Source organism: Achroia grisella, unplaced genomic scaffold (genome assembly GCF_030625045.1).
Source record: "Achroia grisella isolate CSIRO2021 unplaced genomic scaffold, CSIRO_AGI_Agris_v1 utg768, whole genome shotgun sequence".
NCBI classification, from domain to species: domain Eukaryota; kingdom Metazoa; phylum Arthropoda; class Insecta; order Lepidoptera; family Pyralidae; genus Achroia; species Achroia grisella.
Genome location: NW_026713015.1, coordinates 734,070 through 754,020, shown reverse-complemented (window position 1 = coordinate 754,020; position 19,951 = coordinate 734,070). Strand labels below are relative to the sequence as shown.

At 38.1% G+C, this 19,951-nt stretch overlaps 1 protein-coding gene and 1 long non-coding RNA gene across 2 annotated transcripts; both read right to left on the bottom strand.

Moving 5' to 3' along the window:
• Positions 1-684: 684 nt before the first annotated feature.
• Positions 685-19,724, bottom strand: LOC131850387 (serine protease snake-like). Its single transcript, XM_059200596.1, has 7 exons — positions 19,551-19,724; positions 11,272-11,387; positions 8,696-8,808; positions 6,744-6,893; positions 5,105-5,231; positions 3,848-3,979; positions 685-904 (listed from the first exon to the last, which is right to left on the bottom strand). The coding sequence occupies exons 1-7, from the start codon at positions 19,621-19,623 to the stop codon at positions 728-730; spliced, it is 888 nt and encodes a 295-aa protein (XP_059056579.1). The 5' UTR covers positions 19,624-19,724; the 3' UTR covers positions 685-727.
• LOC131850397 (uncharacterized) lies at positions 15,413-16,414 on the bottom strand. The gene is made up of 2 exons (XR_009357838.1): positions 16,318-16,414; positions 15,413-15,498 (listed from the first exon to the last, which is right to left on the bottom strand). It is a non-coding gene; the product is annotated as an uncharacterized LOC131850397 (long non-coding RNA).
• Positions 19,725-19,951: the final 227 nt, after the last annotated feature.

The window sequence follows — 19,951 nt, the reverse complement described above, 5'->3', positions numbered from 1 at the left end:
TGTATGACGATGGTTTCCAGGGGGAACCGCGTGGAGGTCAATCCGACATGGTACATTGCTAGCAATAACATCATCAGTCCACATTACAACAATATCTGATTGCACAAAGATTTCGTAGCGGTTTCTATGTTGATTGTCGCCTAATCCTTATTTGACGGCCGGACGGTTTAGCGGGTTAGCACGCCGCCTTACTTCGACGGTCATGGGTTCAAATTCAAATTCAAAAATAATTTATTCATGTAAGACATTGTAGCCACTTATGAACGTCAAATTTTTTATATTATAATTTTTTCATTATAATTTTTTTAATTGAGAAGTACTGACAAGAAACTCAATTGAATCAATTCCTCGCACGGTACAAATATTTGTATTCATGAGTACGATTGTTTTTGTCGGTCTGGGTATTTTCTATGTCTATTATGTATGTTACATACATACAAAAAAGTATCTATGTATTTATATCAGTAGTTTAGTTACTCAACTACACAATCTCAACTTAACTTGGATCTAGATGGCGCTGTGTGAATTGTCCTGAGATTATTATTATTAATATGTATTTACTTAGAACAACGTTTATTTAAAAGAGCAACACACAAGTTTCTCGCTCGTTCTTCATTACGAGTTTGCGTTCCGAAAGAGTGGGAATAAAAAAATATGACTATTCAGAAGTGAATATATTTAGTTTATTTGAATAAAGATTATTTTTATTTCATTCAAAATCGGATTTTTACTTTAACATAGTTGGCCAAACAATATCTTCTATCCAAGACAGGTATGGGTATACCTTGGTATACACTCCAGGTTTCTCAGTTCCACTGCAGACTGATCCTATTGACGTCAGTCCAATGATGGAGTGGAGGCATTGGAATTTGTTGCGAATTACCAGAGGACCACCGCTGTCACCCTGCAAAATAGTAATGAAATCATACATCACATCCGTCATACTCGAGAACGGGTGCTTTTTTTTATAACACAGGGGACAAACGAGCATGCGGCTCACCTGATGGTAAGTGATTACCGCCGCCCATGAGCACCCGCAACACCAGCGGAATTGCAAGTACGTTGTCGGCCTTTTAAAAAGGAATAAGCTCTTTTCTTGAAGGTTTCAATATCGTATCGGTTCGGAAATACCATTGCTGGAAGGTGATTCCACTATGTGGTTGTGCGTGAGGAACAGTTTCTGGAAAATAGGTGTCACGTGATGACGTGATGTCCGTAGTGCTGTTGATGTATATAGGAGATGGTTACCACTTACTATCAGGTGGTACGTCAGCTTGTTTGTCATTGCAACGATAAAAAAAAAACAAAATTACATTAAAAGTACCAGGAGAATATGAATTTATAGACAGTTATAGCGTAGTAGTTATATATGAATTTATAAACAGTGCATAGTAGATCGGATTTCGTAGTCCTTCAGATCGGCACTGTATTCAGGTCTGACGTAATGTTTCTAGTGCTGTTCATGTATATAGGCAACGGTTACCACTTACCATCAGGTGGTACGTAAGCTTGTTTGTCATTGCAACGTCAACAAAAAAATAAAGCAAAATTACATTAAAAGTACCAGGAGAACATGAATTTATAGACAGTTATAGTACAATATATAATATATACAGTGATTCCACAATGTGGTTGTGCGAGGCAAAAATTGCTTGTGGAGACTGGTCTAATCGGGTTACGTTGACTGATTGCATTTCCTTTTGATAAATTGCAATAGGATATGCTCGCCTTGGTGGTATGACGGTTTTGCGCACTGCTTTACTTCCGACGGTCGCGGGTTCGATTCCTCGCACCGTGCAAACATTTGTATTCATAAGTACGATGGTCTGTATACGTCTTAGTATTTAAAAAAAATATATTTCTATTAGTTGTCTATTGCCTATAATCAAGCTACATTACATACAATCACACTCATGAACACAAATGTTTGTACCTTGGGAGTAATAAATAAAAATATTAACTTTACCATAATTACATAGTATAAAACAAAGTCGCTGTCGCTGTCTGTCCGTCCCCATGTATGCTTAAATATTTAAAACTACGCAACGAACTTTGAAGAGGCTTTTTTAATAGATAGAGTGATTCATGAGGAAGGTTTATATGTATAATACATGTACACCCGTGCGAAGCCGGGGCGAGTAGCTAGTCTTTTCATATATTGGAGATTGCTATATTCATTCATGAGCATTTATCATATTTTTAATATATTAAAAAAAGGTTTAAAGAATTACTGATCGAAAAAGCTTATTATACTGTAAAAGGTTTTTCTAGCAGACGTACAGTACCAGCTAAGCAGACTCTAAAGCAGACTTAAATTGTAAATTTCACTAGCTTTTGCCCGCGGCTTCGCTCGCTTTAATTTATCCCCTTAGGGGTGGAATTTATCAAAATCCGTTCTTAGGGGATGCCTACGTCATAGTAGCTTTATGCATGCAAAGTCTCAGCCCGATCGGTTTAAAATTGCCAAGTTTCATACAAACTTTCATCCCCTCTTTTATACCCTTGGGGGTAGAATTAATCAAAATCCTTTCTTAGCGGATGCCTACGTCATAGCAACTACCTGCATGCCAAATTTCAGCCCGATCCGTCCAGTGGTTTGGGCTGTGCGTTGATAGATCACTACGTCAGTCAGTCACCTTTGAGTTATATATATTTAGATTTAGGCTATTGTAAATATGGAATGAATCATATACAAAATTGAACACTTTAAACAGAGTTCATGTGTGTATTGCTGAGTAAATTACGTGACTACCATGGCTGTCATATAAAAAAGCGAATCGCGTCGCGTTGGTAACCCACTTCTATAACTCTACCTTTGTAGAGACACGTGTGGGACGGGCGCGACTCTGTATGGGCGACAGTCTCAGGAGTTCAAGACTGCCGTCCACAGAAGCTGAGGCGCATCCCGTATTCCGGTTTGTCTTCCCCACGGTGGGCAGAAGTGGGGGAACTGGAAAGTTGAGGAGGGCCCGCTTGCGGGAAACCGCTGGGGTCGCACTCAGCGGCGAGGAGAACATCGTGGGGTTTTTGGTTAATAGGAGACTCACAGTACATCCCCTCATCCATTCAACCCCTGAGACGGACGGGTCTTCATGAGGTATTTTTCCCGCGTAAAAAAAGGATAGAGATGCCATGTATGTATTGCTGAGGAAACTACGAGACCACCATGACTATCATATAAAGAAGCACATCAAAAGAAGTTGCCGTCTAAAAAACTCGGTGCTCTCAATAGAGCGAAGCGGTACTTCATTTCGGACCAGATACTCCTCAGTCGTCACAGGTTCGGCCGCACATGGCGTACAGCTCTCATCTTTGGGCGAGAGCACCTGGATACCAGCTCGGTTCTTTTGAATCCGTTCAGAGGATGCTTATGAGAATTGTTGATGATCCCGATTTCTCTGGCGGTATCGAACACTTAGCTTGAGGCTACACTTTGCTTTGCTTTGTGTGTTCTAGCGATTATACAACGGACTATGTTGTGAGGAATTTTTAGATATGATGCCCACGGCTACCTTTTACCATCGCACCGCTCGCTATCGACATTTGGGAGGGATGAATTCCCATCCCTCCATGCTAGAACCTAAGTGGTCTCGGACAGAGCGGTTTCAGAGGAGCTTCCTCCCGCGTACAATTGTGAAATGAACTACCTGCCGAGGTTTCACGAGACTACAGCATGGGGTTTTTCAAGAAGGGTATATTAAGGTTTCCTTAGGGTCGGCAACGCGCACGTGATACCTATGGTATTACACGCGTCCATAACCTACGGTAACCATTTCCCATCAGATGGGCCGTATGTTTGTTTGCCACCGTAGTAGTATAAAAAAATTGTTGAATACATGTACCTTACCTTACAAGATTCAGAAGGGGTTGTTCTGTATCCATAGCATGTTTGAGTTACGTCATCAATTTTGAAAATCCGCGCATTTTTGCTTGAATACTGACGGTTACACTCTTGGTTAGAAAACTTGTACAGCTTCACCTAAAAGAAATAGATTTTTTAATCTATGATAATGGAATTGCACTTGGCCTAGGATAGAGATCTAGTCTAGGCCCGAAGATGTCGCGCGCATGCCCCCGCGCGCCTTCCTCAGGGAAGACGTGGGAAGTAGTGGGTTTCGATAGGGAACCCGCAGAGATAGGGCCCGCTGCTAGAGTGGGCCACCGCCGTCGGAGTCGCGGTGGACTGATAGACATAGGCGTTAGGTGAGGGACATCTTGGAGTTTTTAATGAGTAGGAGTCTCACAGTACCCGCTTGCCTCCCCCGGGGGTCTCCATGAGATATTTTCTCCAAGTCAAAAAAAAAAGGATAGAGATGCGGGTGGGGCGTGAGGTTGGACAACCTCCTCGAGCTATTGGGAGCCATCCCCATCCTTGAGGATACGTCCGCGGAGAACGGTGGCCGAGCAATGATTTGGTTCTGGTACGCCCTGGGCGAGATAGTAGTAGTTCCTTCGGGATATTGCTACTATGTCGGCGGATAGTCCGGCAAAAAAGGGCGGTGCAGGCTGGGACAATGGATGGGGCCCGTCCCGGCCGTTAAGCGTCGCGTTGGTGGCCCGCTTCTGCTATGACTCTACTCTTGTAGAGACACATGCGTAGCACGTGTGGGCAGTCGCAGGTGTTCAAGTCTGCCGTCTACATTACAGGAGCCGAGATGGGGGGAGGCGCATCCCGTATTCCGGTGCGTCTCCCTCACGGAGGGGGAACTGGGAAGAATTCGAGCGTCGAGGGGTACCTGCTTGCAGGAAACCGCTGCTGGGGTCGCGGTTGATTGCCAACTCGATCTCGTGACCCTGGCACTACGGCGGCGAGGAGGAGGAATATCGGAATTTTTTGTGATTAGGAGTCTCATAGTACCCGTCCGTCCAACTCCTGAGACGGGCGGGTTTCCACGAAGAGTTTTCCCCACGTAAAAAAAGGATAGAGATACCTGGGGTGCTTGTCGGACAACCTCCTAGTATATTCAGCATTTTTAGGTCCGCTGCGAAAATTTATAAGAAGAAAGGTGGCTGAACAACGACAGTGTCTCTAGATCACCGAGACCGTCATAAAAATACAGCTTTTTCCTTTCCGAAGACTGTCGAAAAAAGAAAACTATGTTACCTCTTGAAGAGTGTCTGCTGAGTCTTCCATGTTCCCCAGCATCCAAGAAGTGGTCGAGCCTTCATCAGTTTCCACTTCAATGTCCACGTTTAAGCAGGCTGGCTGGATTCTCGGTGAAAAGACAATACTGTTGAACAAGTATATAATTAAATTTTTTCTTCATTTCTTTTCTACTATTTTAATATAACGTGGTATCAATATAACAATTTAAGACATGGTAAGAAAGAGTAAATAACGAAATGTCTGCGAACAGGGATGAATGATGATGATGATGATGATGTCTCGCTCAAAGGCGAAACATATACGTGTAGACTCAATAATAGTCGGAATTTGATCACCAATAAAGAAGGCCGTTTCCAGTAGTAGTGATCTGGTTTCCGCATTGAATATTTCTGGTCTCACACATGCAAATAGTGGCCTAATTAAACAAAATAATGTAAATCCATATAGTAATAACGATTTGACGGTCTCGGTGGTTTAACGGTTTAGAACACGGCTTTATTTCTGATGACCGCGGGTTTGATTCCTTGCCACGACGCGACGCAAACATTTGTATTCATGAGTATGATTGTTTTATCAGTCTGGATATTTTCTATGTAATATTATGTATGTATATACAAAAAAATATATATCTAATTATTTATATTGGTAACACAAGCTCTGCTTACCGTGGGACTAGATGGCGCTGTGTTAATTGTCCAGGGGTATTTATTTATTTATATCAGTTGTCTAGTACCCATAACACAAGCTCTGCTTACCGTGGGACTAGATGGCGCGGTGTTAATTGTCCAGGGTTATTTATTCTTATCACTGTCTCTTTAACTCAGCTTTTGCTGGTTTTTTACGCTTTATAGCGTATACTAGCTTTTGCCCGCAGCTTCGCTCGCGTTAAGGGATGAAATTTATCAAAATCCTTTTTTAGGGGATGCCTACGTCATAGTAGCTTCATGAATACAAAATCTCAGCCCGATCCGTTTAAAATTGACAAAGTTTCCTACAAACTTTCATCCCCTCTTTTATCCCGTTGGGGCGTAGAATGAATGAAAATCCTTTCTTAGCGGATGCCTACGTCATAACATCTACCTGCATGCTAAACTTCGGCCCGATCCGTCCAGTGGTATGGGCTGTGCGTTGATAGATCACTATGTCAGTCACCTTTGAGTTATATATATATTTAGATATACCACACTATATTATTATTATTATATATATATTATATCTCCCTTATTACGGGGGCAATATATTCAAACACGCGGGCCTTAGCCAAGCATGGATGAGTTATGTCATGAAGATAGAAATTTTCTTACTATTCGGCATGTGTTTAGTATGACGGCTATTTGTAATAGGTCTATTGTAGAGGAGGGGATATGCAACGTGTCTAGGTGTTTGTTCAGGCTTTTTGGTATAACTCCTGTGGATGACAAAACTATGGGTACTATGTGGATGGTGTGTGCTTTCCATTGTTTTTTTAATTCTATTGCTAGATCTGTGTACTTTGTTAGTTTTTCATTGACTGTGTTTTGTATATTGTGTGTGTGGGATGGCTATTATTATTATTATTATTATTATTGATAGTTTTTTTTTAATATAAATGTAATTGTCAATAATAATTAATTTTAGACTGTATATATATACGTACTTGCGATCAATTTCCAATAAAGCAATGTCGTTCCTTTGCCTCGGTGGCCTGAAGTCAGGGTGTCTCATGATCCTCTTCACATTGTATATCAACTCTTCATTCTTGAGATCTGAGCGTATCACTCCGAAAGCTGCATATTTTACTTGGCCTCTGTAATTTTTTTATTTTCATGCTTAAATACTGTAATAGGGTGAAGTGAATTGTACTTATGTGTATTGTATAGTAATGTGGACTAATAACCCCATTGCTAGCAGTGGACCATGTCAGATTGACCTCCACGCGGTTCCCCCTGAATACCATCATGATTAAATTCCTGGTACATTTACCACGATGGGTTGACAGAACTGATCTCTTGACGTTGAGCGTTCACCTCCACGTGGTTCCCCTGGACACCATCGAAATAGAAATAGAAATAATCTTTATTCAAATAAACTCATTAGAAGCACCTTTGAATAGTCATATGATGATATATGATGATTGTACCACTCATGCGGAACGCAGATTCATCACAAGAAGAATGAGCAAGAAACTTGTGTGTTGCTCTTTTTAATAGATGTCTTTTTATATAAATAATTACAGTATAACAAGTAAGGGGCATGCGATAATCAACATAGAAATCGCTACGCACTCACCCAGAATTTATCACGATGATTTACACTAATAATAGTGTAAATCATCGTGATAAATTCTGGTAAATTTACCACATTGGGCTGATAGACCTGACCTCTCATCTTCCACTGGTGCCCCGCCATCATAGACCGTTACCGCAGGTAAAAGCACCATTCCATTATCATCCATTAAAAATACTGTTTTGTGTAATTCCACACATAGTATCTATTACATCACATATTTAAATTACTGGTAACCCAAAATAAGAAGAATAATAAGAATTAACAAGAATAATACAAACAATTATAAATTTAAATATACACATACAAACATACACACCCATCTATATTTTATCATCTGCTTCATCCGAATCCCATTCATTTATGGTCGCCGTAATATGTTTTTCTCTCGTCCATTCATCCCTGCTCGCAGCCATTTCTTTATTCACTCCCTTTCTCACCATATCATCTTTTACACAGTCCACCCATCTCGTTTCATCCAAGTCGTATCCGTCGGGCAGGAGTTGGCCTTCAGCCGCTCCATAAGTCCTTCCGCGGGTTTGGAGTGCCATCTGCACTCGCCCCATAACGTCCGGTGAAGCTGTAAAGGCCAGCTACGGCCAACAGCATTAGAGTAGTCCGAAAAAAAAAATTTCCCCTTCAGTACACCAAATACTCACAAGCAAGCATCAGTCCACACTCAATCATCGTGTACTCAATATATCAAGTTGGAAAGCAGCCCGGATTTATAATTTATAAAATTGAAAATTCAAATTCAAAAATCATTTATTCATGTAGGACATTTTCATTTTCATTGTAGGACAAATTCAAAAATCATTTATTCATGTAGGACCCTACCGTCCAGTTCATTATATAGATCCAATTGAGAAGAACTGACAGGAAACTCAATTGTATTTACTTTTTTTTTAAAGCCAGTTTATGTTTATGTATTTTTATATAGGTGTCTATGTCTAACATTAAATGAAAATCCAGTGCATGAACAACTATTGCCATGGACGTTTGTCATTTAAGTATTCGTTTAGTGAGTCAAAGGCCTTGCTCAGTAAATATGATTTAACAGATGTTTTGAATTTATTTAATGGTAATTCCAGTATATCCTTTGGTATCTTATTGTAAATTTTTATACCTATTCCCATAAAAGACCTATTAACTTTTTCTAAACGATACTTGGGGACAGCAAGTTTGTCTTTAAATCTAGTATTAATATTATGAATATCGCTGTTTTTTGGAAATAAGTCAAGATTTTTATATATACATCATAGCATCCAGATTGTGTGGGTCACAGCAGACTCATACAATCATACATTAAAAAAATTGACTCACGTACGCGGCCCTCCGGCGCAGTGCCCCGCCGTGATGACAAACCGGCGGCTGATCAGACTACCTTCACACAGCCATTGCGCTGATGTGATGTTCTCACCATATCCAAGATGGACCTATCAAATGCAGTCACTATCACTTACCGAGCCACACTTTTGTGGGGTCGGCAAAAATAATTATAATAATAATAATCTCAGGACAATTTACACAGCGCCATCTAGACCCAAGTTAAGCTAGCTAAAGCTTGTGTTATGGGTACTAGACAACTATACATAGATATTTTTTTCCGTAAATACATACATATTATACATAAAAAACACCCAGACCGATACAAACAATCATATTCATGAATGTTTGTGCCGTGCGAGGAATCGAACCCGCGATCATCGGAAACTAAAGCTGTGCGCTAAACCACTAGACCACCGAGGCTGTCACAATGACTCTGACTACTCCATCAATAATAACAGTCGTGAAGTTATCTTACTATTAGCGATACTACAATGAAAGTACAAGGAAAACATGACTCGCAAGTAGGCTACAGCCTACCGCCTTCTATTGGAGTAATGTGATTTCTTTCAAATATACCAAGCGAAATGTGGACATGTCAAGTGTTGCTTTCACAACATCGACAGTTGACAGACAACTGATACAAATATATATTTTTTTCGTTAATACATACATATTATACATAGAAAATACCCAGACCGATACAAACAATCATACTCATGAATACAAATGTTTGTGCCGTGCGAGGAATCGAACCCGCGACCATCGGACGTAAAGCGGTGTGCTAGACCGCTAGAGGTCGTCACAATATACAAATAAAATAGACCCTCAACTAATAATTAGTATATTTAAAGTAATTGATATTAACAATAGATTATCTTAAAAAATATATATATGCAACAGAATGAGTACAAAGTTCTCACCATACAAGGACCTATTGGAGTCTTAGCTAACCTTCTTATCGAAGCAACTTGTTTGAAAGGTCTGAGGGAAAATAGTAACATTTCTTTTTTTTTTAATCTAAATGTTCACTATTCACAATAATACGCACGGCAACATTATCGCGATATCCAATGCAATGTAAATAATAAAAAAAAGTAAAAAAATAAAAAGAGATTACGAGGGTGGGAGTCGTTTCGCCTTTGTCGTTGTCGAAAAAAGTGTTCTGATGATCGCTGTCGTAATTGTCGATATTTTATATAGATTTCTTAACTAAATATTCTTAACGAAATAATAAAGGAACGCAAGAGTTGATACTAGAAAGCACCTATTGTCGGTTTTGGCGGTAAACAGGTAACCCGTTCAAAAGGTAAGTTCGGACAAGCCCGGAGTTCTGGGAAGCCTTGCTGAAACCGAACCGGCAATCCATCGCAGTACAAGGTGAGTGCCTTCCAATTTATCAATTTCTTGCTCAAATCCAATTGTCGTAAATACAGTCCACTAAAGACGGCTGAATTCAAAATTTTACGTTAGCTGTTTTCATAACACTAAATTTATTATGGGGTTTTGTTTTTAAACATGTAAACTCCATTATTACAAACTAATCGTAACGATTCTTAAAAAATATTTATTTATTTATTTATTTATTGACGTCAAACTACGCGAACCTTCCCGCTTCCCAATATGCTCGCATAGGAAAAAAATTACAAAATATGAAATATTAGTATAAAAGTATGATTGTTTGTATCAGTCTGGGTGTTTTCTATGTATAATTTATAATAAAATAAAAAAAACATTATAATAAGTAATAGGAGTCGGGGCCCAGGGCAAGGGTCGAGACTCACGTCATAGAGGTCGATACCCACAGCATAGGGGAGAGTCGGGACTCATAGGGTCAAGAGGAGTCAACACACCAACAACACATAAGCAATTTTATGCTTAAAAGTACACTCCAATAGTTGTTCTAAATAAATACTCGATGACGACCTCGGTGGTCTAGCGGTCTAGCAAACAGCTTTACGACCGATGGTCGCGGGTTCGATTCCTCGCACGGTACCAACATTCATGAGTATGATTGTTTATATCGGTCTGGGTGTCTTCTATATATACTATGTATGTATTTATAAAAAAAAATATCTATGTACTTGTATCAGTTATCTAGCGTCCATAATACAAGCTTTAGATAGCTTAACTTGGGACTAGATGGCGCTGTTTCAATTGTGTTCCATACATATAAATGTTTGTGTCGTGCGAGGGAACGAATCCGCGACCATTGGAAGTAATTAGGTATGCTAAATTGCTAGATGACCGAGGACAAATTCAAAATATCTTTATTCATGTAGGTCTATTACAGACTCTTATGATACGTCAAATCTACCGTCAGTTCGGAATGATTTCGAGATGAGAACTGACAAGAAACTCAGCTCGTATTCTTTTCAAATTAATGTTATACATGTTTACAATAATACAGATTCATTTTTAAATTCAAATTTGGGAGAATAGAGTGACCATGAGTATATGTTACTGCAAAAGCAAATACTCTAATCAGTGTTCGTTACCCGAACAGACCACAAGCAGCACCCGTTCACGAGTATGATGGATGAGTTGTCAAATTTCAAATTCTGTTTATTTACCACATGACTGAATGGATTCCGTTCAGCATGAGCTCCAGATATTTCAGCTCCATCAGCAGAGGTATCAGCACTATGTTTACCACAGGAACACAACTGTTGTTGGTATTCCATACATTCTGCAAAACGAATAAATCTTATATATAAAATTCTCGTGTCACAGTTTTTGTTCCCATACTCCCCCGAAACGGCTTGACCGATTCTCATGAAATTTTGAGAGCATATTGAGTAGGTCTGAGAATCGGCCAACATCTATTTTTCATCCCCCTAAATGTTAGGGGTAGTCCACCCCTAAATTTTTATTTTTTAGACAAAATTTTTAGTTTCTTTTGTTTATGATACAACATACAATCCTAAATTTTCACCCTTCTATCATCAACCCCTATTTTTTATAGCGTTATTAATTTATATGGCAAAACAACGTTTGCCGGGACAGCTAGTAATACATAAATAAATAAATAACCCTGGACGATTAACACTCATAACCTCATCCTTCTAAATATTACACCGATTCTTTTACTCTATAAGCTATTCGTTTCTGGAACTCCTTACCATTTCCCATCCGATTAGCACAATCACATGGTATTTTTCAAAAATTATTAAAATCGCATTATCTCTCCCTATAATAGAATAATATTACGTCCTCTCGTCCATTATTATGAAGTATATTGTATTTATTGGTGTGTAAGTTTATTTATTTATGTTTATAAAAGGTATGTTTATCTATAATTGTATAATAAATAGAGTGTTCAGTGCGCTCCCTACCTTCTCTCTTTATGTAAATACTCTCTGTTAGCACCGGGTTGTCTGTAAGAGATTGCTGAAAGCGATAAGACCGCCTTTTGTAAAACATTTATTGTCATTGTTTTGTACTTGCTGTCCTATGTTTATGTATGCGCAATAAAGAGTTATTATTATTATTAACACAGCGCCATCTAGCAAAGCCAAGTCCAAGCTAAGCAGAGCTTGTGATATGGGTACTAGACTACTGATATAAATACTTACATTTTTGTAAATACACATATAATATACATAGACCGATACACATAATATTTTTTTGTATTTGCACCGTGCGAGGAATCGAACCCGCGACCACCGCGGAAGTAAGGCGGGGTGCTAAACTGCTACTACACATTTTTTTCTTTGATATACATAAATGAAATGGCTGCCAAGCTGACGGTCTACTTGATGGTAAGTGGTAACCGTCGCCTATATACATGAACAGCACTAGAAACATTACGTCAGGCCTGAATATGGTGCCGATCTGAAGGACTACGAGGTCCGGTCTCCATACACTGTAATTTCACTGGCCATATTCCTCAACAAACTGCCTATAAACTCATATTCTCCTGGTACTTTTAATCGCTTCAACTACTTTATTTTGTCATTGCAATGACAAATAAACTGACGTACCACCTGATGGTATGTGGTAACCATCTCCTATATACATCAACAGCACTACGGACATTACCTCATCATGTGACCTTTACGGTGCCGATCTGTAGGACTACGAGGTCAGGTCTCCATACACTGTAATTAACTGTCTATAAATTCATATTCTCCTGGTATTTTTAATGTAATTTGGCATCATTATTTTTTTGTCCTTGTAATGACAAACAAGCTGACGTACCACCTGATGGTAAGTGGTAACCATCTCCTATATACATCAACAGCACTATGGACATTACGTCAGACCTGAATATGGTGCCGATCTGAAGGACTACGAGGTCCGGTCTCCATACACTGTTATTTCACTGGGCATATCCCTCAACAAACTGCCTATAAACTCATATTCTCCTGGTACTTTTAATCGCTTCAACTACTTTATTTTGTCATTGTAATGACAAATAAAGTAACGTACCATACCACCTGATGGTAAGTGGTAACCATCTCCTATATACATCAACAGCACTACGGCATTACGTCATCATGTGACCTTTACGGTGCCGACCTGAAGGACTACGAGGTCAGGTCTCCATACACTGTAATTAACTGTCTATAAATTCATATTTTCCAGGTACTGTTAATGTAATTTTGTTTTATTTATTTTTTGTCGTTGCAATGACAAATAAACTGACGTATCACCTGATGGTAAGTGGTAACCGTCGCCTATATACATGAACAGCACTACGGACATCACGTCATCACGTGACATCCATTTTCCAGAAACTGTTCCTCACGCACAACCACATAGTGGAATCACCTTCCAGCAATGGTATTTCCGAACCGATACGATATTGAAACCTTCAAGAAAAGAGCTTATTCTTTCTTAAAACGACAAAGACGAAACTTGGGACATAGATAGTCTAGACCCTGAGAAAGGACATATGCTACTTTTCAATGCATAAAAATGGTTCTTAGTAATTGAAAGGGGATATGAATGTATTGTCATTTACAAAGCTAGAAGTTTTAAACTTGAGGCTGTTGATTAAATATAAATAAATATGACATAGGAAAGTAGGGTATGAAAATTTGTATGGAACATCGTCATTTCCTAGAACGTTTATCGTTCTAGGTACTATAATGATGACAAACATTTTTCTTTGGCTTTTTAGAGTCAGATCATAGAATATTTTTTCTTAATTTGGTCAAGATCTTGCAATTTACTTAAAGTTTCTAAATTCGGTTTCACTTTAAAAATATCTGATAATACTGCCAATGACGTCCAAAAAAACTCACTGTTCAAAGTCGTCCATCCAGTTTCCCTCCATCGCTTCGGATCGATGGACAAAACGCAGCCGTTTTCGTCTGTATATTTTTTTCTGAAAAGTAAAATGTACTTTTACCCATCATTTACAATAGGTTTTTATTTTATTTATTTAAACTTTAATGCACAAATCTTCTATATATATAAAAATGAATTGCTGTTTGTTACTCTCGCTAAAACTCGAGGACGGCTGAACCGTTTTCGCTAATTTAGTTTTAAAATATCGTAGAAGTCCAGGGAAGGTTTAAACGGTGGTAAAATATGAAGAAATTGCATGTAAAATAGTAGAAACAACAATTTTATTTGCCGATACAATCTGTTCGCACCTGTCAAACAGGGTTCGTTCAAAATTCAAATTCAAAATTCAAAATATCTTTATTCATGTAGGTCTATTACAGACTCTTATGATATGTCAAATCTACCGACAGTTCGGAATGATTTCGAGATGAGAAGAACTGACAAGAAACTCAGCTCGTATTCTTTTCAAATAATAGTGGAACATGTTTATGATAAATACAGTTATTAAAATTCAAATTTGGGAGAATAGAGTGACCGCCAGCGTATGCTATCGCAAAGAACAAAAAAATTAATCAGTGTTCACAACCTGAACAGACCAGTCCCTACAAGCAGCACCCGTTCACGAGTATGACGTATGAGCCAGCCATCATTGTACTCAACCATATTTGAGGGAGCACATCGACCCGGCCCACCACGCCGCCACAAGTTTGAACTTTATAGCGAGCATGACTGTTTCAGGTTACTCCACTACGTCAATTATATTATTTACAGCATAGGCTGTACCGATCACAGTTTTCACCCATTACAATATTTAATTTATTACAATATGTCATTACAAAATTTATAAGTTTCTTTAAGGTTATTAAATTATCTATGTCAATGGGAAAAATTATATACCTACCTCATAACAAAAGTTAAAATTGTAATTAAGTCCACGCATTGTAGTCATTCAAGTAGTCGTTTATTTTATAATAAGCTTTAGAGCAAAGTGTTTTTTTTACATGTATCTTAAATTTGCTTCACTTAAATTTAAAACACTATCTGGCAATTTATTATAAAAACGTATACAATGTCCCATGAAAGATGTACTTAGTTTTCTGAGACGATAACTAGGCATATTTAATTAGTTTTATTATATTGTTCTTCTTGTGATGAGACAGTATTCCGAAAGAGCGGTAGATTAAAAAAAAATTTGATGAATATTATAAATTGCTTCAATGTAAGTTTATTTGAATAAAATTATTTCTATTATATTCTCCTCAGAGTCTAAAGTCGTATCCGTCAGACGGAAGTTGGCCTTCAGCCGCTCCATAAGTTATTCCGCGGAGTGTCATCTGCACTTGGCCCCTATCGCCCGATGAAGCTGTAAAGGCCAGCTGCGGCCGGCATTAGAGTAGTTGGAAAAAGTATGTTTATTACCTTACTACTCCAGGTGTGCCGTTAAATATGAGAGTATCGTCACAGCAGACGAAGATATCCAATGCATCCTTGCCAAATGAACAAATCTACAGACAAAACACATATACAATTTTAAGAAATCCTTACTATTTACTTACATAATTCAGTCAACTAATGGCCCATATCATAAATAACTTACAGACTAATACAGACTTGAAGATATGAAATCTAAATATGTATAACTCAAAGGTGACTGACGTAGTGATCTATCAACGCACAGCACAAACCACTGGACGGATCGGGCTGAAACTTGGCATGCAGGTAGATGTTATGACGTAAGTCTCCGCTAAAAAGGATTTTGATTAATTCTACCCCCAAAGGGATAAAATAGGGGATGAAAGTTTCTATGAAACTTTGTCAATTTTAAACCGATCGGGCTGAGACTTTGGATGCATAAAACTACCATGGCATAGGTATCCCCTAAGAAAGGATTTTGATAAATTCCACCCCTAAGGTGCTAAATTAACACGAGCGAAGCCGCTGGCAAAAGCTAGTTATAAATAACTTACAGACTAACACAGACATGAAAGATATTAAATCTATACGTATAAATAAAATTGGAGTGTCTGTTTGTAATATTGAAATAACCGTTTTGAACTACGTACTTATGAATATAAATACGGTACATACACCAAAATTACATTTTTTACCATTTTTGCTTAGTAGCCTATGATTAAAAATGCTATACAGACTCACCCTTCCACACGGACGAAGCAACTTTATAATATATTTTTTTAATATATATATCAAAATATTGCCTATTGCTTTCTATGAGGGCAGAGAGCCCTTTTTATCCAGGGGGTAAGCCTTAGATAAATCTACCTCTGGAATGAAGTCGCAGGCACAACTAGTAAAATAAAACTCACTTTTGGCCGATGCCCATTCTTAAAAGCTGTTGCCGCTTCTGTACATTTTGCTATATGTTTACAAAAACCCATACGTCCATCGCCGACTTTGCAGCTGTCTCCTAAAAAAGTAAACAATAATTCACCAGACAACTTATAGCAGATATGAAGATTACTACTATGAAATTGATTTATTGGAAATTGATCGCAAGTACGTATATATATCATCATCATCATTGCCTTGCCTTTATCCCATTATTTGGGGTCGGCGCAGTATGTCATTCTCTTCCACTGCTCTCTGTCGGTCGTCATAACTGAGCATACTCTTCTTTTGTTCATATCATCTTTCACACAATCCATCCATCTTTTCTTAGGGCGTCCCCTCCCTTTACATCCATCCACATTCATATTATACTCGACTATACTATTGACGACCTCGGTGGTCTAGCAGTCTAGCACACCGCTTTACGACCGATGGTCGCGGGTTCGATTCCTCGCACGGCACAAATATTTGTATTCATGAGTATGATTGTTTGTATCGGTCTGGGTATTTTCTATGTATAATATGTATGTATTTAGGAAAAAAAAAATTATCTATGTATTTGTATCAGTTGTCTAGGACCCATAACACAAGCTTTAGCTAGCTTAACTTGGGTCTAGATGGCGCTATGTGAATTGTCCTGAAAAAAAAATATTACTGGAAAATATATTTATATTCTAAATATAAATAGAAATAATCTTTATTCAAATAAACTCATTACAAGCACTTTTGAATAGTCATATTTTGATTCTACCACTCATTCGGAATGCAGATTCATCACAAGAAGAATGAGCAAGAAACTTGTGTGTTGCTCTTTTTATTATATGTTTTTTTTACATAAATAATTGCAGTATAACACGTAAGAGGCATGCGATAATCAACATAGAAGTCGCTACGCACTCATTATTAATGTAATCAGATAATATTGTCAGTGCTATGGATTTAAAGTTTTTCTATAAAAACATTATTATCGTTAACGAATTCTTCAATTTTATAGTAAGCTTTTTTGCAAAGAAACTGTTTTATTTGACATTTAAATCTTTTTTCTGGCAGATTTATAACAGACTCTGGTATTTTATTGTAAAACCTTATATTGTAAAATCATTTACTTAATGTATTTACATTATTTTGTTTAATTAAGCTACCATTATCATGTGTGAGACCACAAATATTCAACGCAGAAACCTGACCACCGCTAGCGTTACGGCCATCTCTATTAGTAATCCAACGTTATTGAGTCTACGCATATATGCTATTAATATATGTATATACTAGCTGTCCCGGCAAACGTTTTTTGCCTTAATTAAAAAAAAAAAAAAATAGGGATGGACTACCCCTAACATTTATGGGGATGAAAAATAGATGTTGACCGATTCTCAGACCTACTCAATACGCTCACAAAATTTCATGAGAATCGGTCAAGCCGTTTCGGAGGAGTATGGGAACGAAAACTGTGACACAAGAATTTTATATATAAGATTTACATCGGTGGGAGAGTATTATTAGTGATGTGGACTGACGATACCATTGCTAGCAATGTACCATGTCTGGTTGATCTCCACGCGGTTCCCCTGGAAACTACTGTGATAAATTTACCTGACTTCTTGTTCATCCCCTCCCCTCCCCACTACTTCTGGCACTGACTACCATAGACACTAGCATAGGATGATATGAAGTCAAGGGGAGAAATCAGGGATGATCCCCTATCATTCTACGCTAGTGCCCCGCCAGCATAAACCGTTAGCGCAAGCGGGTTCACCATTCCATTATCATCTACAAAAAAAATGTATTTATATTATTTTGTTTAATTCCGCTACCTCAAGTGTGAGACCACAAATATTCAGTGCGGAAACTTGACCACCGCTACTGGAAGCGTTACGGCCTCTATCAAATTCAGACCGTTTTTATTTTTTACTCAAAATTTCTGACTCCATAATCCCTTGTTATAAAGTGTTACATTTCTATCGCCCCTTAAGGGAGGGGAGCTCCCTTAATGGGGTTAATATTTAACGTATTTTATGGCCCCTGATAGGCGGCTTCAGTGGAGGAGAGCTCCCTTAAGGGGGTTAATATTTAACGTATTTTATGGCCCCTGATAGACGGCTTCAGTAGTCCAACAGTTTAGAATACAGCTTTACTTCCGATGGTTACGGGTTCGATTTCTCACAGGATACGAATCACACCACCACTCCTGATGGTAAATGGCAACCGTCTATATACATGAACAGCACTATGGACATCACGTTATCATGTGACACCTGTGATACTACTCATTCGTCGCCATTCCAGAGTACTAAGATGTCACGCCTCTAATTCTGTAATTTCACTGCTTAATCTGCACCCTACAACCGAAACAGCTTACAAAGCAAGCTGTTTGGCTGAAATAGGTAAGACTGAGGTTACACACAGACGAGTTTTTGCAGTCTACTTCTGATAAATAATATCTAACATTACCCGCCTTTGTGGGTACTTTGATTATTATAATATGGGACGTACTTAATTAGAATGATATTAGAAATAAAGCAATCATAGCTCAGCACAGTTGTTTGATTGACGTCACCTTTATACGAACATACATAACAGCCTTAACTAAAATATCATCCTGATCATCTGGATGAATTGCGGTCTTCCACTGTACGATTTTATAGAAACTGTCCCCACGCACAACCACATTGTGGAATCACCTCCAGCCATGGTATTTCCGAACCGATACGATATTGAAACCTTCAAGAAAAGAGTTTATTCCTTCTTAAAAGTCCGACAACGTACTTGCAATTCCGCTGGTGTTGCGGGTACTCATGGGCGGCGGTAATCACTTACCATCAGGTGAGACGCGAGCTCGTTTGTCCCCAGTGTTATCTAAATATATATAAATCAAAGGTGACTGACATAGTCCAGTGGTTTGGGCTGAAATTTGGCATGCAGGTAGATGTTATGACTTAGGCATCCGCTAAGAAAGGATTTTGATTAATTCAACCCCCAAGGGGATAAAATAGGGGATGAAAGTTTGTATGAAACTTTGTCAATTTTAAACCGATCAGGCTGAGAATTTGCATGCATAAAGCTACTATCACGTAGGCATCCCCTAAGAAAGGATTTTGATAAATTCATAAGGGGATAAATTAACGCGAGCGAAGCCGCGGGTAAACGCTAGTAAAATATAATTATCATTACTACAAAACTATTATTAATATAAAACCTTTCGTGCACTAACCTTCAGATAAGTTCAATGTATCGCCATTAACAAAGACAAGCAGGAAAACTAAATTAAATATTAAATTCCACATTCTTTCAACAAATATTTAATTAAACGATATAAAAGAATATGCACAATAAATAAATTTATATTTTAATAAATATAATTTTATTATTAAACAAGTGTGTGTTCTTGAGGAAATATTGATTGTATGTGAGAGATCCTACAAGATCGGTGAAATATAAACTTCCTTATAGATCCAGTCTTGCGTTTAAGGAAAAATAAATTAGATACTGATTGTAGGCACCTATGTTAATCTTATATCTTATATTTCGTGGAGTATCATCATTACATAATCGCTATCGCCGTCTGTCCGTCCCTATATATGCTTAAATCTTCAAAACTACGCAACGGATTTT

Coding starts and splice junctions, on each gene's coding strand:
- LOC131850387 (XM_059200596.1), bottom strand. CDS start 19,623: ATGTGGAATTTAATATTTAATTTAGTTTTCCTGCTTGTCTTTGTTAAT. Junction 11,388..19,550: donor TACATTGAACTTATCTGAAG/GTTAGTGCACGA, acceptor TTCGTTTTGCAG/AATGTATGGAATACCAACAA. Junction 3,980..5,104: donor CAGCAGACACTCTTCAAGAG/GTAACATAGTTT, acceptor TATTTCTTTTAG/GTGAAGCTGTACAAGTTTTC.